This window comes from Podarcis melisellensis (assembly GCF_964234715.1).
Source record: "Podarcis melisellensis genome assembly, chromosome: 1".
NCBI lineage: Eukaryota > Metazoa > Chordata > Lepidosauria > Squamata > Lacertidae > Podarcis > Podarcis melisellensis.
Window position 1 is genome coordinate 105,968,784 of NC_138528.1, and position 18,587 is coordinate 105,987,370.

General features: G+C 40.6%; 1 protein-coding gene across 1 annotated transcript in view; it reads left to right on the forward strand.

The window, feature by feature from the left end:
* PSMD14 (proteasome 26S subunit, non-ATPase 14) overlaps window positions 1-18,587 on the forward strand; it is a 58,963-nt gene that overhangs the window by 26,366 nt on the left and 14,010 nt on the right. Inside the window, exons 7-8 of the mRNA XM_081930105.1 lie at window positions 293-363; window positions 1,271-1,421. Of these exons, the coding sequence (XP_081786231.1) occupies window positions 293-363; window positions 1,271-1,421 (222 nt within the window). The remainder of the gene's footprint in view (window positions 1-292; window positions 364-1,270; window positions 1,422-18,587) is intronic.

Sequence of the window (18,587 nt, forward strand, 5' to 3'; positions counted from 1 at the left end):
AGTTCACAGGGTGGCCTTGTACAAATTGTTCATAGCCTACATTCAGTTCACAGGGATGTTATGAGGTTGATACTGCTCTGAGCTCCTAGAGAAGAACGGGGAGATTAGATATGATATGTCCTATAAAATTCTTAGAATTCTTCAAAGGTGACTTCTAAAATACCATGTAACCATGTAATACAGGAGCAGATTGTTACTATCATAAACCATTTGTGTGTGTGCAAGAAAAGTCTTTTCATAAATATCTGTAAACTAGATTATTTTTATGCTGTTAATCTTTCTCCAAATCCAGGGGGTCAGCGTAGAGGCGGTTGATCCTGTGTTTCAAGCCAAAATGTTGGATATGCTAAAGCAGACTGGAAGGTAAAGAATTTCTCAATTTGTTTTTAAAAAAGGAATAAATCATGCATGTCCTCGTTTCCTCTTGGCTCATTTACTAGTACTGCAGCAGAAGCAATTGGTTTAGTCTTGTACAACTAATACAACATGTTACGAAAGCCTAATCATGGGCTTGCTATCTTGTGAGAATACACACAGTAAGATTGCACCCAACTCTGCTTTTGGTTGGAACTATTGCATACATTGAATTAATATTCAGCTGACAGCTTCCACTCGTACGAAATACACCGTTACCACCCCAACTCTGATTTTTCAGCTATGGTGGTCTGTACACCACAGTAAAGGTTACCTGATAAAAAGGCATCCAAATATTTAAACAAATTTTGTTACTTCACTTGGGGTCTCTCAACAGTTGTCATCTGCTTGCTCAAATTCTTATACTGCAGCAGAAACTTCAAAATTACTGTTAACAAAAGATTCAACAGCTGAGCAGAACAGTGCAAATTGCTTTTTGACTGAGTTCCTAGTTCTACTGCTGGTTTAATTGATATTTAATCTTTTCCCACCGCTTTTTCCTGTCGTCCATGTCTGAAATGGACATTCTGCTGTGAAAAGCCAACTTTTGGTGGCAGTGAGTTCGCAAAGGTATTTGCTGAAGTGCTGAAAGGGTAAAAACTGCATTGGGAGATGTGGTAGGAGGGTGAAAAAGTGAGAGCCTGATGCTACCAGTGCTAATATACAATCCCTTAATTGATTGCACTTCTTTGTCACATTTTAACGTTTTCACCACAATCTAGTGAGCAGCGATTTAAATGTTTCTAATGGTACCTTTTCACATCTCAGGGTTTCATTTCCTACTGAAAACATCCATATTTTATTGCAGCTTTTCATATTTTGTGATGATAATCTCCAAATGCCTTCTTTGTTACAGGCCTGAAATGGTTGTTGGCTGGTATCACAGTCACCCTGGCTTTGGCTGCTGGTTGTCTGGTGTAGATATCAATACTCAGCAGAGTTTTGAAGCCCTGTCCGAAAGAGCTGTAGCTGTAGTGGTGGATCCCATTCAAAGTGTGAAAGGAAAGGTATGTAATAGTTTCTGTTGCATACAGAAGTATGGATGTGACAATGTTAATAATATCTCATTAATGAGAATCCAGAATGCCTCTATGGGATTTTAAGTTTAAAATCCCATAGAGGCATTCTGGATTCTCATTAATGAGATATTATTAACATTGTCACATCCATACTTCTGTAGATGGAAATAGCTCAACTTGGTCCTGTAATTGCTGTCTCTTTTTTTCTTTCCCTCTTTGCTCTTGAAGAACCCTTCTGTGCTTACTTGCGTCGTTTATGAATCGCTTCCCATAAAAGATTTGACAATAAAGACATACATAAATACAATTTCAATCCAACACAGATGAAAAACTGGGATAAAAAATATCTACTTAAAAGCATTTTGGAATAGAAGTTTTCAGAAGGGACGGTAGAGACAATGCGTTTCTGATATGTAAGGAGAGGGCATTCTAAAGGGTAGGTAAAGGTAAAGGGACCCCTGACCATTAGGTCAGTCATGACCAACTCTGGGGTTGCGGCGTTCATCTCGCTCTGTATGCTGAGGGAGACGGCGTTTGTCTGCAGACAGCTTCTGGGTCATGTGGCCAGCATGACTAAGCCGCTTTTGGTGAACTAGAGCAGCACATGGAAATGCTGTTTACCTTCCCGCCGGAGTGGTACCTATTTATCTACTTGCACTTTGACGTGCTTTCGAACTGCTAGGTTGGCAGGAGCAGGGACCAAAACAACGGGAGTTCACCCCATCGCGGGGATTCAAGCCGCCTACCTTCTGATCAGCAAGTCCTAGGCTCTGGTACCATCACACTGAATTGTCCAATTCCTACATTGTGCAGAGCAGACCTTCTGATAAGATGGCATCTGAAGGAGGCCCTTTCCTGCAGAGTACAGTGATCAGTTGGGTATATAAGGGGTGAGGCAATCTTCTAGGTATCCTATCTTGAGCTGAATAAGGCTTTCAGCACCAGTACCAGCACCTTGAACCTATCCCGGTAGCTAATTGACAGCCAGCGCCAGCTTTTTAGCAGCTGCGTAACATGGTGGTTAGATTCTGAACCCAGTGAGCAGTCGAGTTGCTGCATTTTGTTGATAGGTAACATCTCCTTTTTAAAAACGACACCCTAAGGCTATAATCTTAAATTAGAAATTTATATGAAATATATGAAGTGAAATCAGAAAGCGGGTCCCATTGAAACTGCACAGTTTTTCTGAGTAAATGTTTTAGAGTCAGATTAGCAGCTTGCCTGTGATGTAAGCATTTGTGATTTGCTATTTTAGCGGGGACTTTATTTAAGGGTTTTTCTGAGTAACAATTGCTTACGTACGTTTCTAAGCAGCCATGCTCTTTTAAATTGAGGTAGAGCTTAATTTTTTAAAAGAAAGAAATGAGTTCAAAGCCTGGCGACATAAATAATCTGCCCTATTAGATTGAGCTGGATTCGATCTTTCATGGATAGAAATAACACTCTTGCTTTAAAGAGCAGGAACACAACACTTTGTGTGTTCCAAACGTTTCGGAATAAAAACTTTCCCCAAAGACTTTGCAGCCATTCACGTTTTAGGGTAAGTTTGCAGATGAATGATTATGTGAAATCATTATGAAAAGAGATTAACTTGCAAAGCATATTGGGTTATAGTTTGTCCTTTGTTGAAATCTCTTTTGTTCTTGTTTGGTTCTTTCTTTTTTTTATTTCTTTCTAGCCCCATATGCCATTTTCCTATTTCCTGCCTCATGACAGCAGGGAGCAGCTCTATTATCACCTTCACAGAGCTGTCTGCAAATGTGAGAGGCAATTCGATTTTGCTCAGCCACAGGGAGAGTGGATTAGAAAAACTTCAGAACATACAGAAATTGGCTAGTTGGTTACTGCTTTAAAATACTGCTGAGGTGTTTTGTTTGAGCATGCTTTTCTATTGTATTGCAGAATAGTCATTAAATTAATAGTATGTATGGCATTTATACAGTTTTATAAATATTTTAAGTATTTAAGTCTTGTGTTAATGGTTTGGGGATGGTAATGCAGGTGAGCAGCTAATATTGCTGCTGTAGTTGTGATGAGATGTCAACTTGCATGCGTATTATAACAACATAATAATTGTTGTTTGTTGTTAACTTTCATTTTGAAAAGCCAAGAATGTTGGTACAAGTGTGTTGATTTAACAAAACAAAAAGGAATTTTAAAAATATATAAGACTCAAGCAAGTATCAAAGTGCAGGATATTATTCAGACATATCTAGAGCTGAAATACTTTTCAGAGATCCTAAGAAGCACTTTGTGCATTGTTTTTGGTGCTAGTCTTCAGTTTGCCTTCAAGATCTCTCATTTGATACAAAGTATTGTACCATTGTTTTTGTATTGTTTCAAAATATCTATAGCTTCCGTTATTACTTTAGCCCATCTAGTATCGCTTTCTGTAGTAAACATTGATAACGTGTAAAGAGTTACTTAGTTTGGTTCACCGCATGTTTAATCGGCAACTTTGGAATGAATAGAAGAGGAAGTAGAGTTTCTTAATTCTAATAAATACCTACATAGCCCTTGGACATGATAGGTCTGTTAATGAAACTTTCCAGTTCTGAAGCTTTCCTGGCTGCTGCTAGGCATTATGAAGCTTCTAAACTGTATCCACAGCCATTTCCTTTCTTCTGCTAAATATTTCGCTTGTATCTATCTCTGCTTAGACCTGTAAGCTGCATCTCATCTTGCATTTGTTGTGGGATGGGATTGAGATGTAGGGGCCTGCAATGAATCAAGCACAGAGCATGATGTTGGAATAAGCTCTTGTACTCCTCCATACCACTTACTGGAAATTTTGGGAGGGTAGAATGGTGTTGCCCGACAGGGCTTCCTCAACCCTTCAAGAGGCCTGGATTCTTTGGAAGATGGGGGAATTGATTCACAGGTATTCTTGCTGCCAAATCTCATAGGGAATTGCCTTAATATATTGCAGCAATTAGGAGAGAGGACTATCTCAAGTCTTCCTAGTTGCTAAGGTATGCATGAAAAAAAGAAAGTGGGATTAGTGCTCTACTCTTCCCGCACTCTGCTCCCCTTATTTTGTTGAGCTAAACTTGTAACTGATCAAACGTGTGTCCAGATAAATGACCTGCTGTGCACTAGTAGATCATTTAAAAATAGGAAGAACCCGATCTGGCCATGAAATGAGTCTTGTTAAAAACTCCAACATAACAGGCCAAAATCAGTTAGGGAAAATTAACATAGTTGGTTTCACCACATAAAATGGTTATCTGAGGTGGAATTAATATGTTTGTGAAGGGGCCATGGCTCGGTGGTAGAACATCTGCTTTGCATGCAGAAGGTGCCAGATTCGATCCCTGACATCTCCAGGTGGGGCTGGGAAAGATTCTATCTGAAACCTTGGAGAGCCACTGCTGGTCAAGGTAGATAGTGCTGAGTGACCTGGACCAGTGGCCTGACTCTGTTTAAGGCAGCTACTTCTTATCTGCTTATCCATTCTGATGTAAGGAAGAGATTGATGGAGATGAAGCTTCATTTTATCTCTCTGTAGAAACTATTGTATTCATCCCAGGCCATAGCGAATCCACCTCCTAAGCAGTAGCTAATAGATGTAATTTGTTGGAAGCAAGCAATCTGCCAAAGAATAACTGCACCTACCTATGATGTAACACGGTGACAAAATGACACAATGAGTGTAAAACCCTATACGGGGGTGCTTGCCACAAGTTCAGGTGCCCCATTAACCTCAGTCTGCCATATCATTTTCTGTATGTTCTCTTTTCCACCCCAGCAGCTACTCTCACTTTAGAATCTGTGGTTCCTTTGTTCTTGGTTTGTTGTGAATTATTATAAAGAGAGAAAATTGGATACATTTGAAAGTGCTTGTGCATGGCGAGGTATAGTAAGTAAAATTACAACATTCCTTTTGCAAATTGATGCTGGCTCCCCTCCCCTTGTTTTTCGTAGGGTACTTTGGAGAGGTGAGCACCATGAGACCAGTTTCCCCCCAGAGCATCTTATTTGCTTAAACCTCACATATATTTTTCCACACAATATGAGGCATCACATCTTTACTGTTCTTTTATTTTAATGTTGGTTTCTTCCTGCAGTTTTTATATTCAGCTTGCTTTGTTCATTTGTGAGACTTTTTTATTTAAAAAAAGATACTGTATTAGGTGTCCTATTTCGTCAAAGAACCCAAAGGGATCAATTTTTAAATCATTTTTTTAATGTGCACATTAAACAACAAAAACTGAAACCCCAATGAAATATTGAGATTGAACATCCACACTCTTCCTTTCAAACACCAAATGTACACTAGTAGTAAAAACCCCAGCTTGAGCATGTTAGCTCACTGACAGAAAGTGCAGTGCTTTCATTCAGGACCGGTGGCACATGGTCTCATCAGGCTGCCCCACTTACCCAACCTAGCAGGTGCATTCTGCACTAGCTGCTGTCTCCAGACCATCCACAAGTGCATTGCAGTAGTCCAAGCAGAAGGTCACTGGAATGTGGACAGTTGAGTCCAGACTATTCTAGTCCAGGAACTGCTGTAGCTGGCGAACCAGCCTAAGCTAGGATAAGCACTCCTAGCCCCAGAAGCCGCTTGAGACTCAAGTGATAGATTAGAATTTAGGAGTACTCCTAGGCTTTGGATATGTTTTTTTCAGGGGGAGTGAAACCCCACCCCAGAAGAGATCATCCACCTAATTCCCAGGCACAGGAACCTCCCACCCACACTGACCCTGTCTTACCAGGATTCAGCTTTAGGTTTACTCACCCCCATCCAGCTTTCAGACACCGGTCCAACACTTGCATAGCCATTCCTGATTCAGATGCAGTGGAGAGAGAGAGCTGTATGCCATCATCATTACTGAATAGTAAGAGAAGGAATAGACCCTTGCAAAAGACCACAGCTCAAAAGCCACAGAGCCAAGCAATAGTCTGCCAGTATTACTTTCTAATAAGGGCCCAACGAATAGGAGCAGAACCATCCTAATACAGCATTTCCAGTACCCCCCCCCCAAGTAATACTAGAAGGTCAGTGGTGTCAAAAGCTGCTGAGAAGTCAAGGAGCTGCTGAGAAGTCAAGGAGAAGTCATGAGTCAGGTCAACCAAGGCTGTTTTGGTTATAAAACTAGGCCTGAAACCTGCAGTGACATTGTGATCACCTGGATGGTAGATTTCTGCCTCGCACAGGGACTTGTAACTGCCCACGTCATCCTTGCAGGTTCCCTTGGCCAGAGTGTGTGCTTACAAGTGACCATGTAAATAGTGGTTATCTGTTGTGCTCAGAGTGCAACCACCTGTATGCAAAGGGGTTGGATCACTTGTAAACAGGAAATAATAATAATAATAATAATAATAATAATAATAATAATAATAATAATACCCCACCCAACTGGCTGGGTTTCCCCACCCACTGGGCAGCTCCCAACAGAATATTAAACAGAATAAAACATCAAACATTAAAAACTTCCCTAAACAGGGCTGCCTTCAGATGTCTTCTAAAAGTCAGATAGTTGTTTATTTACTTGACATCTGATGGGAGGGTGTTCCACAGGGTGGACGCCACCACCGAGAAGGCCCTCTGCCTGGTTCCCTGTAACTTTGCTTCTCGCAGTGAGGGAACCACCAGAAGGCCCTCGGTGATGGACCTCAGTGTCCGGGCTGAATGATGGGGGTGGGAGGCGCTCCTTAGGTATACTGGACGTAGGCCGTTTACGTTTTACGATTACAATATCCTTATTGTCATTGTCCCTTGCGGAACAAAGGGTTTTAAGGTCAGCACCAACACTTTGAATTGTGGTTAGAAGCATACTGGGAGCCGATGTAGGTCTTTCAGGACCAGTGTTATATGGTATTGGTGGCCACTCCCCGTCACCAGTCTAGCTGCTGCATTCTGCATTGGTTGCAGTTTCCGGGTCACCTTCAAAGGTAGCCCCACGTAGAGCACATTGCAGTAGTCCAAGCGGGAGATAACTAGAGCATGCACCACTCTGGCAAGACAGTCTGCAGGCAGGTAGGGTCTAGCTTCAACCTTCACTCCGAAACACCTCACCATCTATTACTCAGTGAACCTTTCTATCCACAACTGGGTCATCCCATTCAGAACCCAAATGCAATCCAGACTCACCCTGGTCTACCTTTACCTTCTATTGTTAAGGGGGTCTTTATTACATGGCAGGGTCCAGACTCCCATGTAACACCCCCCCCCCAGTGTCTCCCCTTCAGAATTACCCCACTAGACTGGCCCATTCCTTTCTTTATTTGTCCCAACCCAGATAGCAGTTGCTGGGAACTAGGATCATGTGGTCCCCCCCCCCCGACAGACTTTTCTTATTATTTCAAGCAGTCCAGGCAGCAATGGTTGCTTTGGGGGAGCAGAGATGGGTGTCGCTTGCAGCTGCCTCTCATTTGATCCCCACATGCTCCCTGCTGTCCCCTCCTCCTGCATCTTCAGAATGTTGGCCCCATATACATGATGCTGATACTGCACTTTGGGCCTTGATCCACTTAGCTATAGAGGTAATTGTACAAGACATAGAGGGGGGTGAGGGAAAGACTTAATGGAAACATTCTTGTGCTGTCGTAGGAAATGACACCTCCTTTTTTTCATCCAAGTGCCGACTCATGGGCGAACCATGATTGAAAGCTGAATATGGGTGAGCCCTCTGAATGAAAATCCTGAGCTGAAGAACTAACAATGGCTGGCAAATCTTGTACTCTGTGGGAGGTTTGGACTCCCACCATAAATAGTTCCCTCCTCCGGTTGGTTGTCATGGAGTGATTTTGGTTCTGCATCTACTGCTAGCGCTGGCCAGGTATTCTTACAATGAGTTCCATCTGTTGAAAGGGCTGTGTCCTTGTGAGCTAGATAGGACCCGGCCACTGCAATCCATTCTGCCTTCAGTTTGTACAGATGGGGCAGCCCACCTCTTGCTTGGCAAGGCGACTAGGTGCACTTTATGTCACTGCTACAAAATTTGCATTGGTTCCCTAAATGTTGCCATAGCAAAAGTCAGAGGGCAGATTCTAATTTCAGAAAGCCATGAGCAATGTGCTGTAGAAGCAAGAGCCCTTCCCCACAATTCCCGTCCTCCTCCCTGGCATCAACCTTGGAGTGCCTTCAAAACTGCCATCTTTGTGCCAAGTTCCAGTTGCAAAGGATGCGCAGGTAAGTGATCTTGTTTGCTGTTCCATGGTTATGGAACTGACTGTCCCCCTGGAGACTTCCTGTAATCCAGTGGCTGAGGATCTTCCAGAAGTAGCTAAGGTTGTCTTTTGATGGCTACAGTTCAGTCAGAGGGGTAAGCATTATCAGCTTCACTGTTATTTCTTGTAGCAGAACATAATTTATAGCAGTGTTTGCCACAGTGCAGTAAGTTGTTCCTGTCTGGAGGCAGGGAAGAAGCAATAGTGGGTTTAGGAAAGTAGCCTTTCCAGGGGGCCTGTGCCAAAGCTTGAAGCACAGAGCTATGGTGCTGCAGACAGTTTTGCCTGAAAGCAGCCATCGTGGGTCACCACTGTGCACTCTGAACCATTCAACTAGTGCTGCCCCCTCTTTTATTTTTGCGTTTTGTGCTCCCCCCCCCACTGCTTCCTCTTTCCCACTGTTCCCTGCTAGTGGTTTCTGATCTTTTCAGTGCACTGTACCTGACCCTATAGTTCTTTCCTTTTGCTCTCAAATGATGTCGCAGGGCTATCTTTCCCCTATCTCACAGTACATTTGCTAATACTTCTAAATCCTGCTTTCCTGTCATATTTTGTGCTTTTTCAGGTTCTAGTTTTTAAAAGAGTTTTTGTTTGTTTGTTTGTTTGTTTAAAATTGTGTCTGCTATATTGTAGCATGCAATAAGTTTCTTCATGATGTAATTTGTTTTGGTGAGATTGTTGTAGATTCATCCACAGTGCTTTCCTGTATGTAAATTGCTTCACAGCTTAGGAGTGTTTACATGCAGAGTGTTAATCTATACACTGAATAGTGCCCTTTCTTAAGCATTTTATTCTTACCTGTCTTCTGTCTAACTGGCTTATTTGGACAAATACGGAGAGCTTAGTGAATTGGTTGAGAGAAATGCCAACAAAATCAAGAAAACTTAATGTTGATTTCTCTGGCCTTTCTGCATTACTGTGGGCTGTGTGACTGACACATTCAGATCTTCTGTAATGCAAGAAGATGACTTTGGCACAGATCTTTGGCTGCTTCTAAATGCAACTTCAGTTCTGTCAAGTTGACAACTTGGATCTGAAGCCTAACTCGTAAGCTCTCTTTTCAGTCATATCACAAATCCTCAACTCTAGTACTGACTCCAGTGTCTCGCTTTTCCCCACCCTCCATTATATTTCAGAGTGTTTTTAAGGAAGGAGTACAAAGCTTGCCAAATACATTAGTCTTTGTAATATCAGCATGCTAGACTACCATCTTTGAGCAGTTATATAGATTGTATGCTTAAGGCACATTTCTGACATACATTAAAGCTAATTTCAGTAATACAGCAACTTACGTCTGAACATTTTTTTCTCTTAACCTCACAAATCTTAAAACACATGAGTAGGTAAAGGTAAAATTAGCCCTTGGAAACACTTCCAGAAATGAGCAGTTGCTCTCACCAGATTGAGTGGTTTTAATGCCACTCTATTCTGCCATGGTCAGACCACACTTGGAGAACTGTGTCCAGTTCTGGGTGCCAGAGTTTAAGAAGGATGTTGACAAACTGGGACATGTGCTGCAGAGGAGGGCAACAAAGATGATCAAGGGATTGGAAGCAAAGCCTTATGAGGAATGGTTGAAGGATCTGGGTATGTTGAGCCTGGAAGAGAGGAGACAGGAGATGTGACAGCCATCTTCAAATATCATAAGGGCTGCCACATGGAAGATGGAGCAAGCTTATTTTCTCAGGCTTAGGAGAGTAGGACCCAAACCAATGGATTCTGACTAAACATCAGGAAGAACTTTCTGACAGTAAGAGCTGTTCGGCAGTGGAATGGACTCCCTCGGAAGGTTGTGGACTCTCCTTCCTCGGAGGTTTTTAAGCAGAGGTTGGATGCCCATCTGTCATGGATGCTTTAGTTGAGATTCCTGTATTGCAGGGATTTGGACTAGATGTCCCTCTAGGTCCCTTTCAACTCTACAATTCTATGATTCTGTGGCATAGAAGCTGATACAGGTTGTGATGCTAGTTCACCTTGCACATGAAACAATGTGTGTGTGTGTGTGTGTGTGTGTGTGTGTGTATATATATTTGTGTGTGTGTGTGTATTGTGAAATACACATGCACAAGTGACGTAACCTAAATGTTAGCTTTGACAAGATATTCTCAGCTAGATTACTGTTTCTCCCAGAACTCCATTCAGGTGATCCATGGAAAGGTTTTGGAATCGTCAATAATTCCTGACTCCAGCTCTGCACTTGATAGATTCTCTCCCCTGCCCCACAGATGATGGATAATCAAGACTGTTTTGATTAGGGCTGGATTATCGAACAGGCTAACAAGGCCCTAGCGTGGACCTAAGATTTTCATAATATGGTGTTGGTGCAGCCTATTAATTTTTCCCTTTCAAAAATCAGTTAAAGTGGCCTTTCTCAGCATCCTGGCTTAGGGCCTGTGGTTTTCATAATATGGCATTGGTATTGATACTGATACTGACACTGAAGAGATAAGCTCATTTTATTAAGTGGTCAGCAGAGACCCTAGCAATTTTAAAGTCGTCCATAGAGGGGGAAAATTAGAACTGCTGGCTTACGCCTTGTTAGAAAGTGCCAACTTCACAAACCTTGTTTATGATAATAAACCTCAGACATGTACCAAGGGCATTTGCACAATTTACAGAACTACATCTAACAAGTGGCTTAATTCAAGTGATCAAACCATAGTTTAGAGGATCACGAATAAGCCATGGATTCACACATAGGCTCCTCACCCCATCCCATATGACGTGTGGCTTTTCCCCCCTGTTTAGTACAGTCCATATTTCTCCACGTTCTGAATATGCAAAGTTTGGGAATCAGTTTCAGAAATCTGTTGGCGTGTTTCTGATTCTCCTTTTGGAAGGCAAGCACTTATCAGTTAGCTAATTCAGACATTGTGACAAACTTTGGTTAGTGCTAAGTAGGTAATGGGGGAAACCATACGTGAGTAGACTGGGAAAAGGGGAAGGGAAGTCTTGTGTGATTAGGAGGAGAATGAGGAAGTGCATGCAACTGGGGCTCATTTATGTTCCTCCAAACAGTGATTCCATGGTTTGGTCGATCATCTTTGTAGTCTCAATGTGGGTTTCCTAAACTGACCATTAGTAGCAAATTGCATTCCAGTACCAGTTTTATCTTCTGTCCTGTTAACTTTTAACGTATGTATATTGCACATCTAAGAATTTTTAAAGGTTTTTTTATTTCATCTTTTAGTATGTGAAGATGAGATGTGTGTTTGTCTTCTAGGAGCTGAAAAAGAAATATCTTACTTAACAAATGCAATTTTTGTATGCTGAATAGTTTTCTTTAATGTAGTGGTACTCAATTAGTGCTGTGCTTTAGATAAGACGGTAGTGCTAGCTTACTTAAATTCGAAGGGTTATTTCAGTTTATTTCCCTGCCCTAAACCAAAAAGTTCCAAGTAGACTTTTTGTTTAAAAGTATTAATTTTTAAATGCCTTTTACCATGGTGGATGTAGAATAATCCATCTATCTTCATTAAGGCAAATAGCCTTGAAACTTGCGGTTTTTCTGTTTGTGGCTTAGAGATGCATGCCTTTGCTTGTCAAGATAAATGTATTATTCTGTAGCTGTCTCCCCTCCCAGTATGGGTATTCAGGTTGCATAGTAGACCTGACCCAAAGCAAACAAATTCTCCAAGGATAAAGAAATAAAATGTGCATACTCCTAGGAATCTCTTTTCCAGAGCTAAAATTGACATTTTTATAAATAATTTCCATGTAGCAGACCTCAAACTCACAATCACAGCAATTCAGTGATATGCATTTGGCATGAGTCAGTTTCTGTTCTTAGTGCTTTTCATTGGAAATGGCATAAAAAGTAAGATTTCTCTGAATTTTTTATGCTGTGGGCTTACAGGGGACCAAAGATGTTCTTCAGTTGTGGTTGTCTGAGTGTGCATGGCAGCATAAATAACGAAGTGGTCATAAACCTCAGCTGCGCTTCAAGGGTCATGTGTTCCATTTAATTTTTAAAGAATTTAGAAACCAACTAAGCAGTTGATAACAGGTCAGTTGCAGGTGATAAAAGAGATTTTAGATGGGACATTACTTCTTCTGCACCTAGCATAGCTACATTATATCCTTTGCAAAGAATTTCTTATGCATTATTATGTTTCTTCATAAAACTATGGCATGAACAATAGCTAGATGACTGAATTGCAACACAATACATTTTTGAAAGAGCTTCTGTGTGTCGTAGGGTTTAGTGGGGGGTTGTTTGGTTTTTTGCTGGAAATATATGCCAGAAATAGCTTCTTTTCTGAGTAACTGAACTGAATTAACTGATCGCAGTTAATCACCTTAGATGTTAAATCTGTATTTGTAGCATGCCCTCCCCCTGAAATGTTGTTACCTCTGATTGTGTATAGATATTTTTTAAAGTTTTTTTATTTTTTAAAAAATACCTTCAAGTATATAAACACTTGTAAAAGCTATAATTCCACTGGAAGGTCTTGGATTCTTAAAAACACAACAATATATTAGAAAATAGATTTTAAAAAGTAGTAAAAATATTCCCTTTACTGGTCTATAATTAATCATATTGAAATAACTTATTAAGATGATAGCTTGTTAAATGGATTATTTCATGATCTGGATAAAATGTGTATAGATGGAAATTCAGTTGAATGCTAGATTTTGACAAAACAAGCAGTATCATGGACCTTTGATCAGAGGACAGCCGTTGATACAAATATGGAATGTAGCTGTTTTTCATACAATTTTAAAACCAACACAGATGTATACATAGGTACAGTTTTTAATTTGTATTGGCAGCTTCAAAATATTTAGTATCTATTTCTAAACATTGCAATTACTAAACATGGTACTGAATTCCATGCATCCCACAAACTAATTATATTTGCAAGGTCAGAATGAATACACATATTCAGAAAAAAAATATAAGGTTATATAAATGTGTCTTCTACTTGGCTGTTATATCACAGTTTGTTGATCTGGAGTATAATGTGTACAATTCACAAATTTGTCTGATAACAGAAAGTGGTGTGTGATTGTGTTTATTTTACTAACCAGTATATTCACAGCAATCACTTCCAAATATCTCTCCAGTAAAGATGTGTTAATTACAAAACAGACAAGGTCTTCTATTATATTAAAGCTACTAACAAGAAGACAGCAGGAATCACACATGTAAATAGCATCATCAACCCCTATTTTAGTCCTCTGTTTTGATCTGTGAGTTGCGCATAGACCAAAGGTGCTATTAAAGACTCACTGTATGAAATAGGCAGCATTATATGAACAAAATTTATTCAACAAGAAAACAGACCTTTAACATGAATTTAACAAGCCTGAGAAATTATAAACTATCATATGCTGCAGATTCATGCAGTGATAATAAACAAAAAAAAGGAAAGGAAGAGGTTTCCTTAAGCTAGCCAAACCGCTAATGGTTTTGTTATAAGCTGTCTACTGTTGAAGTGACCTCTGCAAAGTCTCAAGGCACTTGCACTAGGCAGGATTAAATCGTCCAGTTGGTGAAAAGAATTGCTGTATAGGACAACATGTAATAACAAAAAGCCACCTTGATCTGTATACTTTTTTTTCCCACTTTGCTGTTACACAGAGCTCTTTATTCCCCCTTCTTAGGGAGAGGTAATTGTCATGTAAGCCTTTAGGCTGCATTTTAATGCAATTATGCATTGTCATGGTCAGAAGAAATTTAGAGGTCTAAAGAACTCTCAAGTCCTTGCAAAAACGGAAGCGATATATCAATTTATTTCCTCTTGAATTGACCCTTGTGATATTGGCATTCCAACTACTGTGTCCACAAAGTTTCCGCTGCTAAATTTAAGGTGACTGCACTGCTGTCACCGCATCACAATGAAATTCAAAGTACACAAACCTAAAGAAGGCTTGAGCTACTGCATATATCGCAAGTGCTCACCAGGGCTTTATCCCTGAATCTTACTGTAGCATAATTAACACCTCCTTCATCCACTGCTCATTAGTGCACTGGACATTAATGAGCCTATTTATTTTGATACGATTATCTAAAGAAGGGACTCGTTTGTTCTTGCTGCGCAAAAAAGCAATTATAAGATTGCATAGAAATCAAAATGTAGGGTGTGTTGCTGCATTTATGCTTTTTTATTGCATCCTAGATCTAATTTTAGGTTGCAGGTTGTTGAGCATGTTAGTTTTCCTTAAGACAGTTGCTATAGTGATCACAGTGAATTCCTTTAATCTTGGTGTAGTTAAAATATTCTTTTTCTCATTGGTTGTAATGATGCTGTTAAGTAGAAGCAAAATGTCACTCAAGTCATATTTTTGTCCAGTAGTTTATTAGAAATGACTTTCTTAATTCAAAATCAGATGCCCTTATGCAATTGCTGTGCCTAGGCATAAAAGCCAGTACAGTGGTACCTCAGGTTAAGAACTTAATTCGTTCCGGAGGTCCTTTCTTAACCTGAAACTGTTCTTAACCTGAGGCATGCTTTCGCTAATGGGGCCTCCTGCTGCCGCTGCGCCACTGGCGTGCGATTTCCGTTCTTATCCTGGGGAAAGTTCTTAAGCTGGAGCAACTGCTTCCTGCTTAGCAGAGTTTGTAACCCAAAGCATCTGTAACCCAGGGTACCACTGTATAATTTTATCCAGGGACATATATTTGAGCACTGATCAACAGCACAGTCAACTAGGCAGACCACTGGTGATTATCAGAGACATAGAATTGCCTCTGTTCGAGGAGCAGCATGGAAATTGATTTGAAACAAATCAAGGGTTCCCAAAGCGTTTGTGCTTGTATAGTTCCACCACAAACCACTAGATGGCTAAAGGCATTTCCATAAACGTTGCCCAAATATGACCTTGTAAAACTGGGCCGCTGTAATCATAACACAGTTGTAAAACCTGATGCTTGGCCATTGATCCAGCATTGTTTGCAGCAAGCGATTTTGAAAAGTGCATATGGAGCTCAAATACAAGTAGAAGCAATTTTGTTAGAAAACGCCATTGCAGTCTTGGATGGCTTCCATGTTTTCTAGTGGAGCAGTCAGAATCCATTCTAGGAGTGTAAGTGTTAGTACTCTAAAATATGAAGCACCTTTTGAATCTGATACACTGCCAAGTAATTGTATCTTTATCCTCAGTGTAAATTCTTTATTTGTGTTGTTTCCTATCAAGTAAGCCTCTAGAGGACTGCAGTGTAGAATATTTAGTTATGTTTTTACTTACTTTTTATTTATACTCCCTTTTTTGCTGTGGTTGGGCATTTGCAGGTGTTCATAAATTAAAACATCTGGTTCAAATGCTGCTTCAAGAGTTTGGGAAACTGCTAAGAAACCAACGTTACATAAAAAATACGAGATTTATAACTGAAATTTAAAAGCTGGCGCCGATCTCTAAAATACTAAGCTTTTGTAGTTGCTGTAACGGTGTCATACAGTTGCCTCAATCTAGGAAGGGAAATCTAGGCATGGGAATGACTTTTCACAGGGAGATCATCTTTCCATCATTTTTCTACTGCATGCATAACAGGGACAGGGGTACCAGCAACTGCTACACACACACACACAATTTATCAGAAGGGTACATGGCCAGTGTCTCCACAGTGTCAGCTGTGACTTTATTTCCTTCCTTGTCAGTTGATCAGCTCTGATAGTACAGGAGATAAGAGCTGGAAAAGGAATAGTGTCTGAGAAGCAACAGCCACAAGGCTGTTGCGGTGGTGGTTTGTTTAATTTATGACCCATCCTTCACCATAAAACACAAGTGGGTTACAACCATTTAAAATACAGTGTTAAAACAGTTTTAAACCATTAGTCACAAGGATAGAGTGGGTCCTAAATATAAATATACAGTGGTACCTCGCGTTACATACGCTTCAGGCTACATACGCTTCAGGTTACAGACTCCGCTAACCCAGAAACAGTACCTTGGGTTAAGAACTTTGCCTCAGAATGAGAACAGAAATTGTGCGGTGCCTGCATGCCAGCAGCGGGAGGCCCCCATTAGCTAAAGTGGTCTTCAGGTTAAGAACAGTTTCAGGTTAAGAACGGACCTCCAGAACGAATTAAGTACTTAACTTAATCTTGGGTGTCAAAGGCCAGGATAAGAGGTACATTTTTTGCATACATTGGAAACTGTATAGTGAAATTGCCAGATGTACCTCTGTGGGGAGGGAATTCCACAACTTAGGGGCTAATTCTGAAAATGCCCCCCCCCCCTGGGCTGTTAAGCACCCCACCCCACCCTGGGTCCCAACCTCTTGGTACATATGCGCTTGGGGTTTTCTTATCAGGATTATACAAAGCATCAAGCCACCTCTTACATACTCTCATTTTTTTCGTCTCTTTTTAGTTGCTTCTGTTAGGAAGCACACAGTATATGCATATATTTGGATCTCACTGTCTGGAAATCTAAAGTAACTTTTTAAACCGGGTGGGGAACCCATCAAGTAAACAACATTGTTAAGTTAAAATTATGTATTTAATTAGGCCAGATAATCATAAGGATAGAAGGAATGTGCAGGTATCTCTGCCCCCCCCCAAGAAACCCCACCAAATATTTTTGCCTTCAGTTACATTTTACATTGGACAACTTCAGTTACTCTGTGGTACTAATGTGCAAATACAGACTTGTATTTGCAGACTACCCAAAAGAAATGGCGTGGTGCTATTGGGCTTGGGGTGCAGGATAGTGCTAACCCCTTTCAAGAAGCAGCAGGGGGCTGAACATGATGTAAATCTACCTACTAACTCCTGAGTTTTCATTCATTTAATGCAAGTTCTAAAAGAAATGTAAGACACCTTTGTCCCATATTGTTTGGGGACTTTTTCTTATAGAACTAATTCCCCAAACTTTATACTTTTGATGGTTTGCTGTTTGTATAAGGACACAGGTAGTTGCCTAAATCTGAGTCACATCAAAGATCCATCTAATTTAATATTGTCTACACAGACCTGCAGTGGCCCAGGGTTTCAGGCAGTTTTTTGTAGTCTTACCTAGAGATGCCAAGGATTGAATCTGGGACCCTTTGCCTACAAACTGGTGTTCTGCCAGTGAGCTACAGATGTTCCCTTTTGAGTTAATACCAGCCAACAGGGTTGCCACCCTTTGTAAGTCCTCCAGTAACCACATTAAGCTATGCAGGTTGCGAGCTGAAATGTGGGAGAAGGGTTCTTCAGCGTCTCTTTTTCTCTAACTTCATGATGATGAGAGCTTTGTTAATTAGACAGGACTTAAACATTTGATGTGTCATTCATTAGCAAGTGCTTTAAAAAACTTTGGTTCAGGAGTACAATTTATGCTTTTAATTTTCTGAACAATAGAATCTATAATTGATGCTTACAGTGCCATAGGAAAATTCCTATTTGTAGCTGTGTTTGTTACTCATTGGCCTTATGGCAGTGCTTACAATGAAGAATGACTTGCATCACATAATATTCCAACAATATACTCTTGCATTTGTTATTTCTCTCTTCTGCCATGTAGGCATAAAGGATATGTAATCACCCATAAGTTGTTTGTTCCACCCTCTGATGCAAACAGTTTAAACTCTTGTTTGCTGCCCTTTGGTACCCAGCTGAAGAGCAGAACCGAACAGCTTCTGTAGCTTGGCGATTGAAAGAAGATAACCTCTGGATTTGTTTTGCTGACCTCTGGATTTCTTTTTAGCTCTGCTTATTTCAGTTCTGTGGGGTCTCATTGGTAATTCTAACCTTTGAATCATTGATTCTCCTTAGTCCATGCAGCTTTCCTACATTTTGGGAGGCCTCTTAGGAATGAATCCTGGCTGCCTCTCTCCTGTGCTCTTAATGTTTGCTTGGAGTCATAGGCTGATTCAAGCGCTGCTTCCACACAGAAAACATTTGCATTAGGAAGAAGCCTAAAAACTTGAGTGGTTCCTCATCCTGTGATCTCATGCACATCCTATTTAACTTGCCACTGGCATTCCCCTAGTGGAGATGTGAGGTTGTGTGTTGATGCAATTGTCTGTTGGTATCATTTCCTAAGGCTCAGTGT